This window comes from Gopherus evgoodei, chromosome 12, assembly GCF_007399415.2.
Source record: "Gopherus evgoodei ecotype Sinaloan lineage chromosome 12, rGopEvg1_v1.p, whole genome shotgun sequence".
Classification (NCBI taxonomy): domain Eukaryota; kingdom Metazoa; phylum Chordata; order Testudines; family Testudinidae; genus Gopherus; species Gopherus evgoodei.
The window spans coordinates 7,136,115-7,151,092 of record NC_044333.1 but is presented as its reverse complement, the minus strand read 5'-3'; the positions used below and the strand labels follow the sequence as shown (position 1 = coordinate 7,151,092).

Sequence of the window (14,978 nt, the reverse complement as noted above, 5' to 3'; positions counted from 1 at the left end):
AAGCTCATGTTCCAATACATCTATTAGTCTATAAGGTGCCACAGGACTCTTTGCTGCTTTTTATAGATCCAGACTAACACGGCTCCCACTCTGATACCGGTCACATGCATAAATATCTCATGGGTCTCGTGGAACTGTGACTTTATAAACCATGCTTTGCTGCATGACTGTATCCTCAGCAGTGTGTATAACTCAAAGAAACCATCTCTTACCATACCACTGTGTGGCCTGGGAATGTGTATAACCTGCATGAACCACAGTCTAATATAACAAGTATTTCCAGAGACAAATGTGCTTCCTGTCATGGCAGGAGAGCACTACCAGCTTTGCTCAGGGCATTGCTCACCTAATGGAAACCCCTGCTCTGTCTTGATAGGATAAGGAGGAGGAGGAGAAGGGTTTTGACATGCCACCATCCTGGGTGGACCCGATTCAAATATCTCGGAAAGGTATTTGTGCTTCCTTTACCACATTGCATATTCTTCTGATGGCAACAGATACAATTTTGTGTATTGCAACGATTATTTGTAACATACTGGACAAAGTCAAGCAATGAAATAACAATAAATCAGGATACACAATAATTAGGATACCCATTATTATTTAATTACACAGCTGTGTTTTGTGCCTATGGGTTCTCCCAGAACCTATTATGTCATCCTAAATTGGGAACCTCTGCCCCCACTGTGGACACAGGACCTGTTTTCTTCCTTTGCCTGTTACCTGGGTGAATTCTGCCTGCCAGGATATCTTTCCTGGCATTATCCATGTTACATGGCAGTCGATGCATTAATGCAAATGTGCTATAGCAGAACAAAGTGTCATTAACCATCATACGTGTCTAGTGGTTAAAGCCCAGGTTTGGGAGCAAGGGGATCTAGGTTCTACTCTTAGTTTTACCATTGACTCACTGTGTGACTTCAGGCAAGTCTCTTAACTTTTCTGTGCCTCAGTTTCCCTATCTGTAAAACAGAATTAATAGCCTACTTCATAGTATATTGTGAAGCTTAATTCTTTAATGTACTTTGAAATCCTTGGACAGAAGATGCTATAAGAGGAAAATCTTTTATATTTGGTAATAACTTTATTCAAGAGTGGCTTATAGTTAAATTATTTGTAAATGGGAAATTCAGGCGGTAATTCAGAAGGTACTGCCCATAGTCTGACCAGTCAGAGAGAAGTGAAAGGTTCCTCACCCCATTGCTAATCCCCTCTGGCAGCCACACCCCCAAGGCTGTGTCTTTCTTTTCTACTTTGATTTAATCATCACTAGCAGAAGATACACAGATGTTAAAGGACAATACCCATCCATACAATCCATTGCAGTATGTTGTGTCGATGAAAATTCAACACCCGATCCAGCTCCCAGAGACAGCTGGATCAGGCCCAGTCCTGTAAGCTCCTATGTGCTCTCAACATTCACTGAAGTCAGCAGAGGGGGCTAATCACCCCCACCAGATTGACCCCCCCACCCCAAAAGTGCATCACCTTCCTACAGCCTCGGAGAGTATCAGGAACAACGTTCCTTCTCCACACTAAGGATGTTAATAAATTCTCAGGCAGCTGAATGTGACAAAGGAACAAATCGCTCCTCCTGAGTCTTTTATTTCTCCATGTGAATTCCTTTTAGTGTTGGCAGCAGCTGCTAAACACAAGCAACTAAATCTGTTCCTGTGTTCTCAGCTCTTGCAGCTAAATCCTTCTCCTTGCCCTCTGCAGAATTTGAGACCCGCTGTCCCCAAGGGAAGAAGGTGATCCAGTACAAGAACGCAAAGCTGGAGAAATGGGCACCGTACCTGAATAGCAACGGGCTGGTCAAACGCCTCACCGTCTATGAGGACCCAGAATGTAAGGGGAGATAAATGATCAGCAAGAGTCCATTGAGACAATACACAAATGGGTGGGGTGCAGTGGGGGGGAAGAATAGGATAGAGAGGTGCCAATGTATCTCCTATCCCTTCTCCCCCTCCTGTCACACTTCTTGCTTCTCCTCTTCTGCTCCCTCAACCCCTTCTTCCCGTTGCCCTGTTCGCTATGCTACAAATCCTAAGGCTTCCAGCACCGCTGGGAACTCTTACTGGAGTCTATAAATCTGTCCTAAGATGTAACTATGATGCTGGTCAGTATCACTGATAACTTTCGTACCTCTGGGTCTGATTCAGGGCTACTCTCAAGGGCTTTGTCGGGTTTGGGAGGCACCATGGGTCACGAGCTGGATGGCAGGCCACTGAGCTGTACGGTTCCCAGAAAGCAGTGCAGTCACCATGCTGTTTGATGGCTTGATCCATCCAGGCACTGAGCAGTTTGGCCTGATCCAACAGAGCACTTAAGCATGTGCTTTGTTTAAAGCATGTTAGTAATCCTTTCCACCCCCTGCTTGACATTAAGCACTTGCTTAAATGCTTTGCAGGATCGGGCTAGAGTGCTCAGCACCTCTCAGGATCAAGTCCTGAATTGTGAGCAGGAGGTGCCTATAGTTTTCTCCTGCAGAGAAACAGCAGGATAGTGCTAACTGATTGCCCTGTCTTCCACTGATGCAAAGGGGAGTCACGCAGCTAAATCTCTATGAAAATGAAGGAGACAGTGTGTGTTATGCTTAACTAAAGACCTTTCTTTATTTCTAAGTCATGTCCATAAGCAGATGGTCCAGGAAGCAGAGTGTAAGCCCCTAACTGGACAAACAACCTCCTTTCCGCAGCATCCTCCTTTAGCACAAGTCGGCTGATTTTCTCTCCCCTACCTCCTGTGTTGCCATCACCACAGAATGTCTGATGTCTAGGATTTTCAAGGGGCCACATGGTTGTGCCATGGGGTTTTTCTCCTGCTAGGTATTAGAGTGCTGGAGGTGAAGGAGTGGTTCGAAAACAGAGAGGACATGATGAACATGAGAGAACTGAATAAAAAAACAGAGGTGACGACAGAGTACTTCAGCCCGGGACACATCCAAGGTCTCAAAGGTACACAAACTCAGCCCCATTAGGGGCTGTGCACTCTCTGCAACCCAGTGACCGTTCCTCCTAGGTTTGGCAAAAAGGCCAATCATGGGACTGTAAACTACTGGACACAGTCACCTGGTTCAGCAACAAAAAAAAATCTTCCACCAAGCAAGGTTCAAGGTTTCATTCTAGAGCCTTTGTAAGCGCTGGTTACAACACAAGAAACTGAAGAGGTGAAATTCACAACTTGCAACCCAGGGGAGAGGGTGCTAAGGTGTGCACCTTCCTGGTCCTGAGGTATCCTGGGTCTGGAGAGGTCCCCAATGAAACGTAGACAGACCTGGGGCCTATCTAAAATATAGCAGTTTCCTCTGGCTCACCTATGGGCCACAGTACTGCCTGAAATCTCGACAGCACTGCATGCTGCAATCTTACTTCTGACATACCCCTCCCACCCCCAGCACATCCTTACATGGAGGAGTGTGAAGGGTGCTCAGAAGGCAGCCTGGGTTGTCTTCTGCAGCTCCAACCTGGGGAGAATCCTTCCCCTGGCAGAACCAAGCTCCTTTATGCTGCTCCAGCCCTTTTACTTGGCATAAAGGAATCAGAGCAGGGACAAAGATCTCACCGAAGAAGATTTTAACAGAAATAACTCTCCCCTTGCAGTCAGTGCTGACCCCAGAAGCCCCCCCGCACAGCATTACATAGGGATGTAAAATATTAACTGGTGAACCAATAAGCATTAGTCTTATCATTAACCCCCGAGGCCTGCCCCGCGCCAGCCAGCCTGAGGACCCCAGTGGCCCTGTGCCAGCTGGAGCAGCCTGAGTCACACCGCTCGACCAGGGCGATGCCGCCCAGCCAGAGCAACCCCAGCTGCGCCACCCAGCTGGAGCAGCCTCAGCCGCAGCAGCCCCAGCCACGCCGGCTGGATCAGCCCCAGACGGTTAATTATTGAAATGAAATATTTTTGATCGTTTAAACTAGGGCTATCAAGCGATTAAAAAAAATTAACCGCAATTAATAAGACTGTTAAACAATCACAGAAAACCATTTATTTAAATATTTTGAATGTTTTCTACATTTGTCAAATATATTGATTTCAATTACAACACAGACTACAAAATGCCCAGTGCTCACTTTATATTAATTTTTGATTACAAGTATTTGCATTGTGAAAAAAAATAATATTTTTCATTTCACCTAATTCAAGTCTGTAGTGCAATTTCTTTATCATGAAAGTTGAACTTACAAATGTAGAATTATGTAAAAAAAAGCCCCGGCATTCAAAAATAAAACAATGTAAAATTTTAGAGCCTGCAAGTCCACTCAGCCTTACTTCTTGATCAATCCAATTGCTCAAACAAGTTCGTTTACATTTGCAGGAGGTAATGCTGCCAGCTTCTGTTTACAATGTCACCTGAAAGTGAGAACAGGCATTCTCATGGCACTGTTGTAGCTGGCGTTGCAAAATATTTACATACCAGATGCACTAAAGATTCATTTGTCTCTTAATGCTTCAACCACCATTCCAGGGGACATGCGTCCATGCTGATGATGGGTTCTGCTTGATAACAGTCCAAAGCAGTACGACTGATGCATGCTCATTTTCATTATCTGAGTCAGATGCCACCAGCAGAAGGCTGATTTTCTTTTTTGGTGGTTTGGGTTCTGTAGTTTGCGCATCAGAGTATTGCTCTTTTAAGACTTCTGAAAACATGCGCTGCACCTTGTCCTTCTTAGATTTTGGAAGGCACTTCAGATTCTTAAATCTTGGGTCAAGCGCTGTAGCTATCTTTAGGAATCTCACATCGATACCTTCTTTACGTTTTGTCAAATCTGTAAGGAAAGTGTTCTAAAATGAACAACATGTGCTGGGTCATCATCCAAGACTCCCATAACATGAAATATGTGGCAAAATGCAGGTAAAACACAGAGCAGGAGACATGTAATTCTCCTCTAAGGAGTTTAGTCACAAATTTAATTAACGCATTATCTTTTAAATGAGCGTCATCAGCATGGAGTCATGTCCTCTGGAACAGCGGCCATAGCATGAAGGGGCATACGAATGTTTAGCATATCTGGCACATAAATACCTTGCAATGCCGGCTACAAATGTTCCATGCGAATGCCTGGTCTCACTTTTTGGTGACACTGCAAATAAGAAGCAGGCAGCATTATCTCCTATAAATGTAAAACAAATTTGTTTGTCTTAGCAATTGGCTGAACGAAAAGTAGGGCTAATTGATCCTGTAGACTCTAAAGTTTTACGCTGAGGCGGGGTTTTTTTCTTGAGTGCAGTTATTTAACAAAAAAAAATTACATTTGTAAGTTGCACTTTCATGACAAGGAGATTGCACTACAGTACTTGTATGAGGTGAATGGAAAAAATACGATTTCTTTTGTTTATCACTTTTATAGTGCAAATATATGTAATAAAAATAATATACACTTTGATTTCAATTACAACACAGAATACAATGTATGAAAATGTAGAAAAACATCCAAAATTTTTAATAAATTTCATTTGATATTCTATTGTTTAACAATGCGATTGAAACAGCGATTAATTGCGATTAATTTTTTTTTTAGTTAATCACATGAGTTAACTGTGATTGACAGCCCTAGGTTAAACAGTTAACTTTTAAAACGGTATTTACATCTCTAGTGTTACGTGGGGTCAGCATGGGCTACACCCCAGGCCTCTCAGAACTAGGGTTCATAATAAAGTTTCCTACGTTTCCTCTGAATGCTTGGCTGGATGTTTATTTAATGTTTGCAAAGAGCTCTTAAGTCTTTTGGGATAAAAGGTCCTGTAAACATGCCAAGTGTTATTACAGCTTTACAAAACCGAGGAAAATTTATCAGCTCATGCACAGGCTTTACTCCTCCACCCCTCACTACGGGATCAATTTGCTACAAGCCCCATGTGGGACAGTTTTGCATTGTTGCCCTGCCCCGGGGCAGATCAGGAACCAGATTGTTATTCAGGACTCGTTTAAATGTGAAAATTAAATCAAATATAAGCCAAGGGGTGAATTTAAACCAAGATAGTTATTCCAATGGAACTCCCTATGTGGACACACATTCCAGAATAAGAATAGTTGTTTTTTCCCCCCGTTTACTTTATATTGCTTTGGAAGGGGTTTTAGCTAACCTGAAAACAGCCACATGGGAGTTATACCCATCTAACTATTGGTTTAACTCAGGGTTTCTCAAACAGCAGTCACAGCTTCTGTAGGGAAAGCCCCTGGCGGGCCTGGCCGGTGTGTTTATCTGCCCCGTCCACAGGTCCAGCCGATCACAGCTCCCACTGGCCACGGATCGCTGCTCCGGGCCAATGGGAGCTGCTGGAAGTGGCACGGGCCGAGGGACTTACTGGCCGCTGCTTCCAGCAGCCCCCATTGGCACGGAGCAGTGATCCACAGCCAGTGGGAGCCGCGACCGTCCAGACCTGCAGACGGGGCAGGTAAACACACCGGCCTGGCCCGCCAGGGGCTTTCCCTACACAAGCGGCAACTTCTGTTTGAGAAACCCTGGTTTAACTATAGCAATATAATTATACTGGTTTAACTGGTAGAATTATCCTGTTAGGCCAGTCTCAAAGTCACAATTTGCATCCTAGGTTTCCCCTGCTCTGGGGCAGACATACCCTGTAACAGCCATAAACCCAGTGCAGCATGTACCTCCAAGGCAGCTGCACACATGGAGGCCTCCAGGGATGGAATCAAGGCTCCACCTATGCACAGCCCAGATGCGTGGGAGGATGCAGTGGCCCTATGGATGCTGCTGTCCTTCAGGGCTGCTATCCACAGGGCGCTGATGCAGAAGAGTATAGGGCATGTCACATTCTCTCACTCTCCTGCACAGGTGCGTGGGACATTCCGGCTCTGTGATGGCTGGTGGGGCAATCACAAAGCAAATCTTGTCACGAGAAATGCTACTTGCTCACGCCTAGTAATATTTTGCAAGTCTGTATTCATCATCGCTGTCATTCTTACATTTTAAGATTTACACAGCATCTCTGGCTTTCCTAGCACACGCATACAAGACGATGGAGCCGGAGACTGAGCGCACCATGGAGTTTTACAGCGAGACGCGAGTAGATGGCCTTCAGAAACGGGTTGAAAATGCCAAAGAGATGACGGAATACTTTGAAGGGCGGTCAGATTTCCTGCACTACCGGCACACGATGTTTGGCAAAAGAACAAAAAGAGCACAGAAGCTCCTCGTTAATACTGAATTGAACGCCCGGCCCATAGTGGTACAAGAAGAGGGAAATTTGGGGCATTACCAATATTAGAGCTGTGCAGAACATACCAATTTCAGTTTTGTGAGAAGATTCAGATTCATTTTCACTTGGCATAGCCAAACAAAACTCCAAACGAGAGAGAGGAGCCCTGCATATGGGCTAGTCTGACCCAGAAACCCCACCATGTGACCTATTGTCATGAGCAACTTCAATTGACCAATTCCACTGAGCAACCAAAATGAAACTAAGTCTTCGAAAATTTGTGCCAGGCAAAAGATTTAGCTATGAACTTGGACAAAAAATGTTCACAAGGACCCCAAAAATACTCCACTGGTCTTGTTTCCATGTTCTAGCCCCACATTAGCCAGGTTCATTGTGAAATTTGCCCATAGCTCTGCATAATGACACCAGCACTCTGATTTGCACCATGTCATTAGCAGGGAGTCATATAAGCCCTAATTCAGGAAAGCCTCCCAATCCATTGAAGGATATTACGCGTGTAGTTAAAGTTAAGCATGTGCTTCAGTGCTTTCTTGAATTAGAGCCATAATAATGACCCTCTCCAAAATAGTTGGTACTGCTTATTACAAGAAGACCTCAAAACCAGCCCTTGCTGCTAGGACCATGATCCTACCTTGTTTCCCTGGGGCAGAGACCTTGTAAAATGGAAATGCGTGAGATCTGTACCTGGGGTGTCCCCTCCAATGCATCCTCTCTCCCACTTGGGATTTCATGACCTAGTCCTTCCATCCTCTGCTGAAGTCAGCTCTTTCAGTTGGGGTGAACCCTGTGCTCGCCATACTGAGACACCATCTCCCTGCCTATCCTCAAAACCAAATCTGATAAGGGGGGAGGGGGCAAACCCACATCCGACCCCCTGAAGCCTGGGTCACACATCCCATCTGTTAATATAGGGCCAGAGCATGGCTGGTTCTTGGATAGGTGCTCAAAGTGGGAGGTTGCATCCTTTTTTCCCCTGCATGTAGGGAGCTCTTGGAGGCACTGGGTCTCTCCAAGGCATAATGCCTTATGGAGTGGATGGTGCAACTCTAGCCTTGTGCTTGAGGGGTATAACCTGCTCCCATAAGCAGCAACTTTGCTTGTTGCACTGAGCAGCTCTGACCTTGCTCCTTCTCCGTCACACTGCAGTCACAGGCGAGAAGAGTAGGACCCTGGTCCTAGCACTGAATGATGGCATCACAGTCCTACTCTGGACATAATTACTTCTTCCAAAATCTTTATCACTGTTATAGACCTTGGATTTGGAATGCAGCCCAATTTTCACCCAGGATCTTTGTCTCCCACCTGTTTCATCCAAATCCCCCCAAACTTTGTCAGTTTTCTAGACCATATGTTTGACTCTGACTGGGTAATATCTCTTTTCCCGATCCTCCCTAGCAAATCAAGGAGCAGTTCCATAGGAACCCAGAAAAGCCCGCTGATGAGGATGTAGCAGAGCGCATCTTTATGATCCTGGAGGAGCGGATTATGCTGACGTATCATTGCAAGGATGATTACATCACGGCCTCAAAGAAGGAGTTCATCAAACAGAAGGATGTGGATAATAAAGGAAACAAGATCATCATGACCTCAGACATGTGCATCAGCTATCAGGTATGGCGCGAGGCTGACCAGGGCCGGCTCCAGGCACCAGCCGAGCCAGCTCTGCTTGGGGCGGCAGATTCCAAGGGGCGGCATTCCTTCCGCCGCCCCTGCAGGTTTTTTTCTTTTTGGTTTGCTGCTCCTGCCGCCCTGTAGGGGTGGCGGCGTGGAGGAGGGGAGCTGCTGGGAGCGGTGCCAGGGCTGCAGCAAGCCCAGCACAGGAGCCCACGTCCTTCCCTGCCCGCCCACGGAGCAGCACGGCGGGAGGGGCTGCATGGCGAGCGCCCCGCTCCAGGAAGCCCTGGAGCCCCCTTCTCTCCCCCTGCCCCGCTAGCTGGGGTGTGCACTCCGCTGCCCGGGATCTGCAGGGGTGAGAGTCCCCCTGTGCCCGCCGCCCCGCAGGGATTGTTTTTTCTTTTTGGTTTTTTGTTTTTTGTTCCCTTCGCTGCTCCAGCCGGCTGGGCGGCTTGTTCCCCCCACCCTTTGCCGCTCCGGCCGGCAGGTTTGTTTCACGTCTCCCCCCCCACCCCACCGCTCCGATGGGTTGGCAGGTTCGCCCCTCCCCCCCGCTGCTGCAGCCTACAGGTTCCCCCTCCTTTGTTGTTTTGGCTGGCTGGCAAGTTTGTTCCCCCCTCCTCTTCGCTGCTCCGGCCGACAGGTTTCCCCCCTACCCCTTAGCTGCTTCAGATGGCTGGCAAGTTTGTTCCCTCCACCCCTTCGCTGCTCAGGCCGAGGCAGGTTTGTTTCACACAAACCCCCTTTGCTGCTCGGGCCCCCGCGCAGGTTTTTTGTGTTGTTTTTTTTGCTTGGGGCGGCAAAAAAGCCAGAGCCAGTCCTGGCTGGAGGACTAACTGAGATCTGGGGAGACCCAATTCCTGTAGTTCTGAGGCTCAAAGCTGGCAGTTCATGAAAGGAAGGCTGAAATCTCTCTGCATTTCTCTCTCAGGAGAGCAATTAAAACAGGGGACAAGAAGTCAGGAATACCCACCTGGGTTCTAGCTCCATTTCTGCCATGGACTTGCTGTGCGATGTTGCCATCTGTCCTAAACTCTCCATCCATAAGTTTGCCCAAGGTTAGGGTTTCTTCTGCAATCTGAATGCTTTTTAAAACGGTTGTAATTTTTTGTCACGTTGAAAAGAGAATGCAGACTGTAACTGCGGGGCTGCTGCCCTGTGAGGCCAAGTGTGCAGAAAACTGCTTCTGGCCACACAGCAGCAGCAAAGAGGTGAACAATACACTTTCTGGCTCAGTGAAGTGTTAGACTCAAAACCTAGATGGAGCTAAATTAACTGTTAACCATGGGCCAGATTCTCAGATGGTGTATATCAATACAGTTCTGTTGAAGTCAGTGGAACTATACTAATTTATACCAGCTGAAGATTTGGTCCCGCACGTCTGGAAGACTCTGCCATCCAACGCTGATGTTTCTGTCTTTAGGTGGGATCTTTTGTGAAAAACAAGAAGCTGCTGCACCTGTATGAAATGATGCTGAAGCTAATGGAAGCAGAAAAGCAGTTGAGGCATCAAGTCTGGGAGTCTGAAACAGAGGTGATGGGGGAAATCTCCTTGCTAATGTCAAAGTATGATAGGAGTCTGGAGCCAGATTCAAGTAACCATCTCTCCATGCCATGCCATATGTTCAAATATTATCCAGTATCTAAACAGTGATCACAGTTCTAATGACACAGTGCTGGTCCCCACCCCAGAATATATAAATCATGACTTGGCTTTGTTCTGTGGAGATCGTTCTTTGGAATGTTTATGAAGAGTCATGCTCAGTTCTTGTTCCACATTCTAGGGGAAGGGAATAATTTAAGAGCAAAGATCTGCAACAGAAAGGGTATGTATTGGGCTTTCTAGCAGCGCATCTGCCATTTGCCTGCTGACCAGAGCATGGAAAAAGAGGAAGCCCAAGAAGCTTGAGGTCTTCAAACCACAATTTGAGGCCTTCAATAACTCAGACAGGTTAGGGGTTTGTTACAGGAGTGGGTGGGTGAGATTCTGTGGCCTGCATTGTGCAGGTCAGATTAGATGATCATAATGGTCCCTTCTGACCTTAAAGTCTATGAGTCTGAATCTGTAAGTTGTATTGATTAAAATTTAGTTGCTAGCTAAGCACTTCTAAGGTACCAATTTGGGCCATAGTATCTAGGTGCCTACCACTGTGTTATCTGTAGGGAAGAATTACTTTAAAATAGATGGATTGCAATGAGTAACACATTGCAACCACATATAGCAAAACCCATTCCCGTGGCACTGATTGGAGAGGATTGACTGAGCACAGCCATTCCAGAATGTGAAGAGAGGGCCACTGCATCTGAAGGTGAGAAAGCTGCTTTGATGAAAGCCCTATAGCAGTGTGTTAGGGAATGAAGAGGATTGTGGAGCCAGTTGGGTGGCAAAGTAGAGGGCCACCAAAATACTAGGGTGAGGTCCTTGGATTATGAGTCTATAATTCCACCAATGGGTTTTGGACACCCATCTTTCACTTCCACAGTTCATAATGTCACCAGAATGCCTCAATGAAACTATAACCCCATTGTTCACATTTTATGCATTGTTTATTCTATATATAACACAAACAGATTTTTTCTTAGGATTGCAGTGGTATTACCATATTTTGTAGAACAAGAGAAAATAGGAGAGGAGGAAACAATGAGGGAGAACAGGAGAGGCAGTAAGTTCTAGTGGTTAGACTGGGAATCAAGATATCTAGGTTCTAATACCAGCTCTTCCAATGACGTGCTGTGTATCCTTGAACAAGTCATTTAAGACCTTAGTGCCTCAGTTTCCCTATCTTTAAAATATGAGACTTCTTTAATTAAATATTTGTAAAGGAATTAAGACCCTTGGATAATGGGTGCTGTGAAAATGCAAGGTATTAACAGTCATTATTAAGATGAAATGGATTGTCGAAGTACATATTGCAGAACAGTGAAGGGCATAAAGTGGTTTCCAGCAAATGACTTTTTAGGCTCTTTCAGTCTTGACACATCAGCAGGCTAGCGTATGGTTATATTAGTGAGTCCTGTTATACAGTGGGATATAATATGCCAAAGCTATCATTTCAATTTTTAGAGCCAGTGGGGAGTTTAGGCTCCAAAAGAGTGAGAAGATTTGGTAATTCTGTCCGAGTCTGTAGAAAATCGTAGACAACATCGTTCTTATTATTAGATATTCTTTTGGTCACACTGATATAGCCTCAGCATATGAATACATACATGCTGCTCCCTAGCTAATATGTATACAAGCTCATACTACAGTCCTTGCACACAGAACCTTGCATATGTTCTTTTAAGCAGACCAGCCAAGCTGAGGGTTTCATACTTTTGAGGAAATTTCAGGGGATCTTTCATTTTCTGATTTCACTGAAGGTGCTAGAAATTCTCAAGATCCGGGAGGAAGAAGCAGCAGCCAGCAGACTGACAGTTTCCATGTACGATACAGAGAGGAATGAAAAGAGCAAACAACAGCGAGAGACAATGGTAGGCAGTGGTGTCTAATAACAAACTAACACAATTTTTCATCCCTTCTTCTATCTCTTGTACTAAAGGCAGGTTATAGTAAGAACCATGGGATAAGCCTACTCTTTTTGAGTGGATCAGCAAGATCCAGTTCAAGTTTTTTTTAGCAGGGTTAGATTCAGAGTTCATTAGCAGTGGACAAAGAAATCCAGCTCAAATTCTTCCCTTCTCAGGGACTATCTCTAGAGCCCATTCTAGTGCCATTAAAACTCCCTGGGTGAGATCCTTGGCTGGTGTAAATCATCATACCTCCATTGATTTCCATGGAGCTACAACCATTTATATTAGTTGAAGATCTGGCTGCTTGTGCCTATGACTTTCTGGAAGAACCATGTCCAAAAAAATTACAACTTTATTTTGTTTAATTAAATAAATAAAATAATTAATGATGATTTAAAGTAATTGTAGTTGGAGCTGTGTGAGGAGTTTGATAATTGTATCCAAATCTGCTCCATAGCCAGGGTTCATTTTGTTGGGAAAATATCAACTTCTTCCCTGAGTACCAGGTTTGGAATAGATGGTTCCAAGATTCTTAGTCTTTTTGATAACAACAATATTGATTTTGGCTCAGAATATCTCTTGACGAATTAATACCCAGATGAGTTTTCTGGACAAATGTAAGGATATTCCAGTCTAGCTATCTGAAGCTGTTATGTGGCTTGTTTACAAATTCCAGTTCTCTACAAGATGTTTCTTTGGTATAGATTTTGTACTGGGCACAACTGTAACAATAAATTCCAGGAACAATACTGTAGGTGCTCTCCTGATGAGAAAGGTAATAAAAAGAGGTACTAGATTTTAAGTGTCACACACCTATGAACTGAACAGAAAATTGAGACAAGCAGTCCAGAAGCAAACATTTATCAGCCAGTTCAGGTGAACATCGCTTAGGAAGGTTTCAAATGCAACACATCCCTCCACTCTGAACCACTTCAAACCCAGAACGACAGTGTACCTTGTGGGGCTCTTCCCATGCCAGAGATGACATTTCATGTATGGGACAAGCTCTGTATTCTATGGGAATGGGGAGAGTTGTTGAAAAGCACAGCCAAAAACTAGGTAACAGAATAATAATCAGATTGGGTCTTTATGTGGGAAAAGGTTGGTACAAGAAACAGCCAGTGAAAAGCAAGCAGCTGTGGTCAGATCTTGGTGAGCTGTTATGTCCCTGGCAGGGGGAGACAGCTAGTCTGCCCTTGGCTATGGTAGTGCCCTATACAGGGATGTTTGGGGCACTAGTTCTCACCCTTACCCTCCAGGAGCGTCTGATGCAAGAAGAGAGACAGCGACAAGTGGAGCAGGACCTAGATTACCTGGCACCCTTCCTGATTCAAATGGGCAGCACAGAGAAGATGTCCAAGTGGCAAGCCCTACGCCTTAAGGAAGATTGCCTGAGTGATTTCAAGCACCGTCTCATTGACAAGGCCAACCTCATCCAAGCTCGTTTTGAGAAGGTACCCACCCACTTTCTCTGTTCACTCCTTTGGTTTGGTCTCCTTTGCTTTGGGAGTGGGCAATGTGGGGTTCTCTCTTCATTTTACAGCAAGTGAAAAAGCAACACTCCTCCAACATCTCTGTCTAGGAGGAGGCAGTATATATGCCCTCATGTTTCTCTGTCTTTACCCAAGGAGAACAAAAGGCAGAATAGCCCTAGGACCAAGTTCAGTAGATTTGTTCCAGCTTTTATCAGAGCAAAATTTGACCCTCAATGCTCTTATCTCCAAGGAGGCAGCGCTTCTACGTTTCTCTCTCCTTTCCTTGCTTTCCATATTTTGCTTACTTGCTCTATGTGTCCTCATCTCATTCATTGCTTCTCACTTATTACATTTCTTCTTCTACATTCTTTTTTCCTTCCTTTGGTTCCTTTAATCTTTATACGCTACTTCTGTATCTCTCTCTCTCTCTCTCTCTCTCTCTCACTCCCCCTAATATCCTCATTTATTCCTTCTTCCCCTCAGGAAACACAGGAGTTGCAGAAGAAACAACAGTGGTACCAGCAAAACCAGCTCTCTATGACCTTGGAGGATGAGGATGCTTACCTAACTTACTGCTCTGATGCCATGTTCCGTATCCGCATTCTGGAAATACGACTTAACAGGTAATAACAAGTATTTAATGAATGTGTGGCAGTCTGACAGGAGTGATTTAAGGGAGATCTACAGATTCACTGGGGCTTTGCGTTTCAATTGTTTGATAATTTCATCATCTGAAAATATTCCACTTAATCTCGTCATCATCATCTAATACAATCCAGCTTCTTCCTCTGATTTCCTCCTTATTTTAGACACAAAGAGATGGCACCACAGAAATACATAGAACTGGAAGAGAAATTGTGCAAGGATCCTCGCCTGGCTGAGTATCTCAAATTTAATGTCTGATATAGACCCTATTCCCTCACAACAGTCACTGGGAATCAGTGCAAGAACCTGCACATAGTTGGCTGAGCTAACCGTATGAGATGCTGGAGAGAAATGTGGCATCTTTTTTCCTAATTGTGTTCAGTGAACCATTTGTGGTCTGACTGATCAAATTTCCCTCAGTGCCTCCCTCCAGCTTTCCCAGGAGCTGCTGAGATCTCCACTTTAGAGGATATAATAGCAGAAGTACCTTCTTTTTAATATTTCATTTCCACACATTTCATTTATCCCTTTTTTTTCATTAAA

General features: G+C 44.9%; 1 protein-coding gene across 6 annotated transcripts in view; it reads left to right on the top strand.

The window, feature by feature from the left end:
- The window catches only part of DRC7 (dynein regulatory complex subunit 7), a 26,245-nt gene extending 11,267 nt beyond the window's left edge, over positions 1-14,978 (top strand). For all 6 annotated transcript variants that reach the window (XM_030582148.1, XM_030582147.1, XM_030582145.1 and 3 more), the window contains exons 9-18: positions 377-449; positions 1,720-1,848; positions 2,829-2,957; positions 6,974-7,200; positions 8,587-8,802; positions 10,229-10,339; positions 12,166-12,276; positions 13,575-13,769; positions 14,274-14,413; positions 14,600-14,978. In XM_030582148.1, coding sequence (XP_030438008.1) covers positions 377-449; positions 1,720-1,848; positions 2,829-2,957; positions 6,974-7,200; positions 8,587-8,802; positions 10,229-10,339; positions 12,166-12,276; positions 13,575-13,769; positions 14,274-14,413; positions 14,600-14,693 — 1,425 coding nt within the window. In that variant the 3' untranslated portion in view covers positions 14,694-14,978. The remainder of the gene's footprint in view (positions 1-376; positions 450-1,719; positions 1,849-2,828; positions 2,958-6,973; positions 7,201-8,586; positions 8,803-10,228; positions 10,340-12,165; positions 12,277-13,574; positions 13,770-14,273; positions 14,414-14,599) is intronic.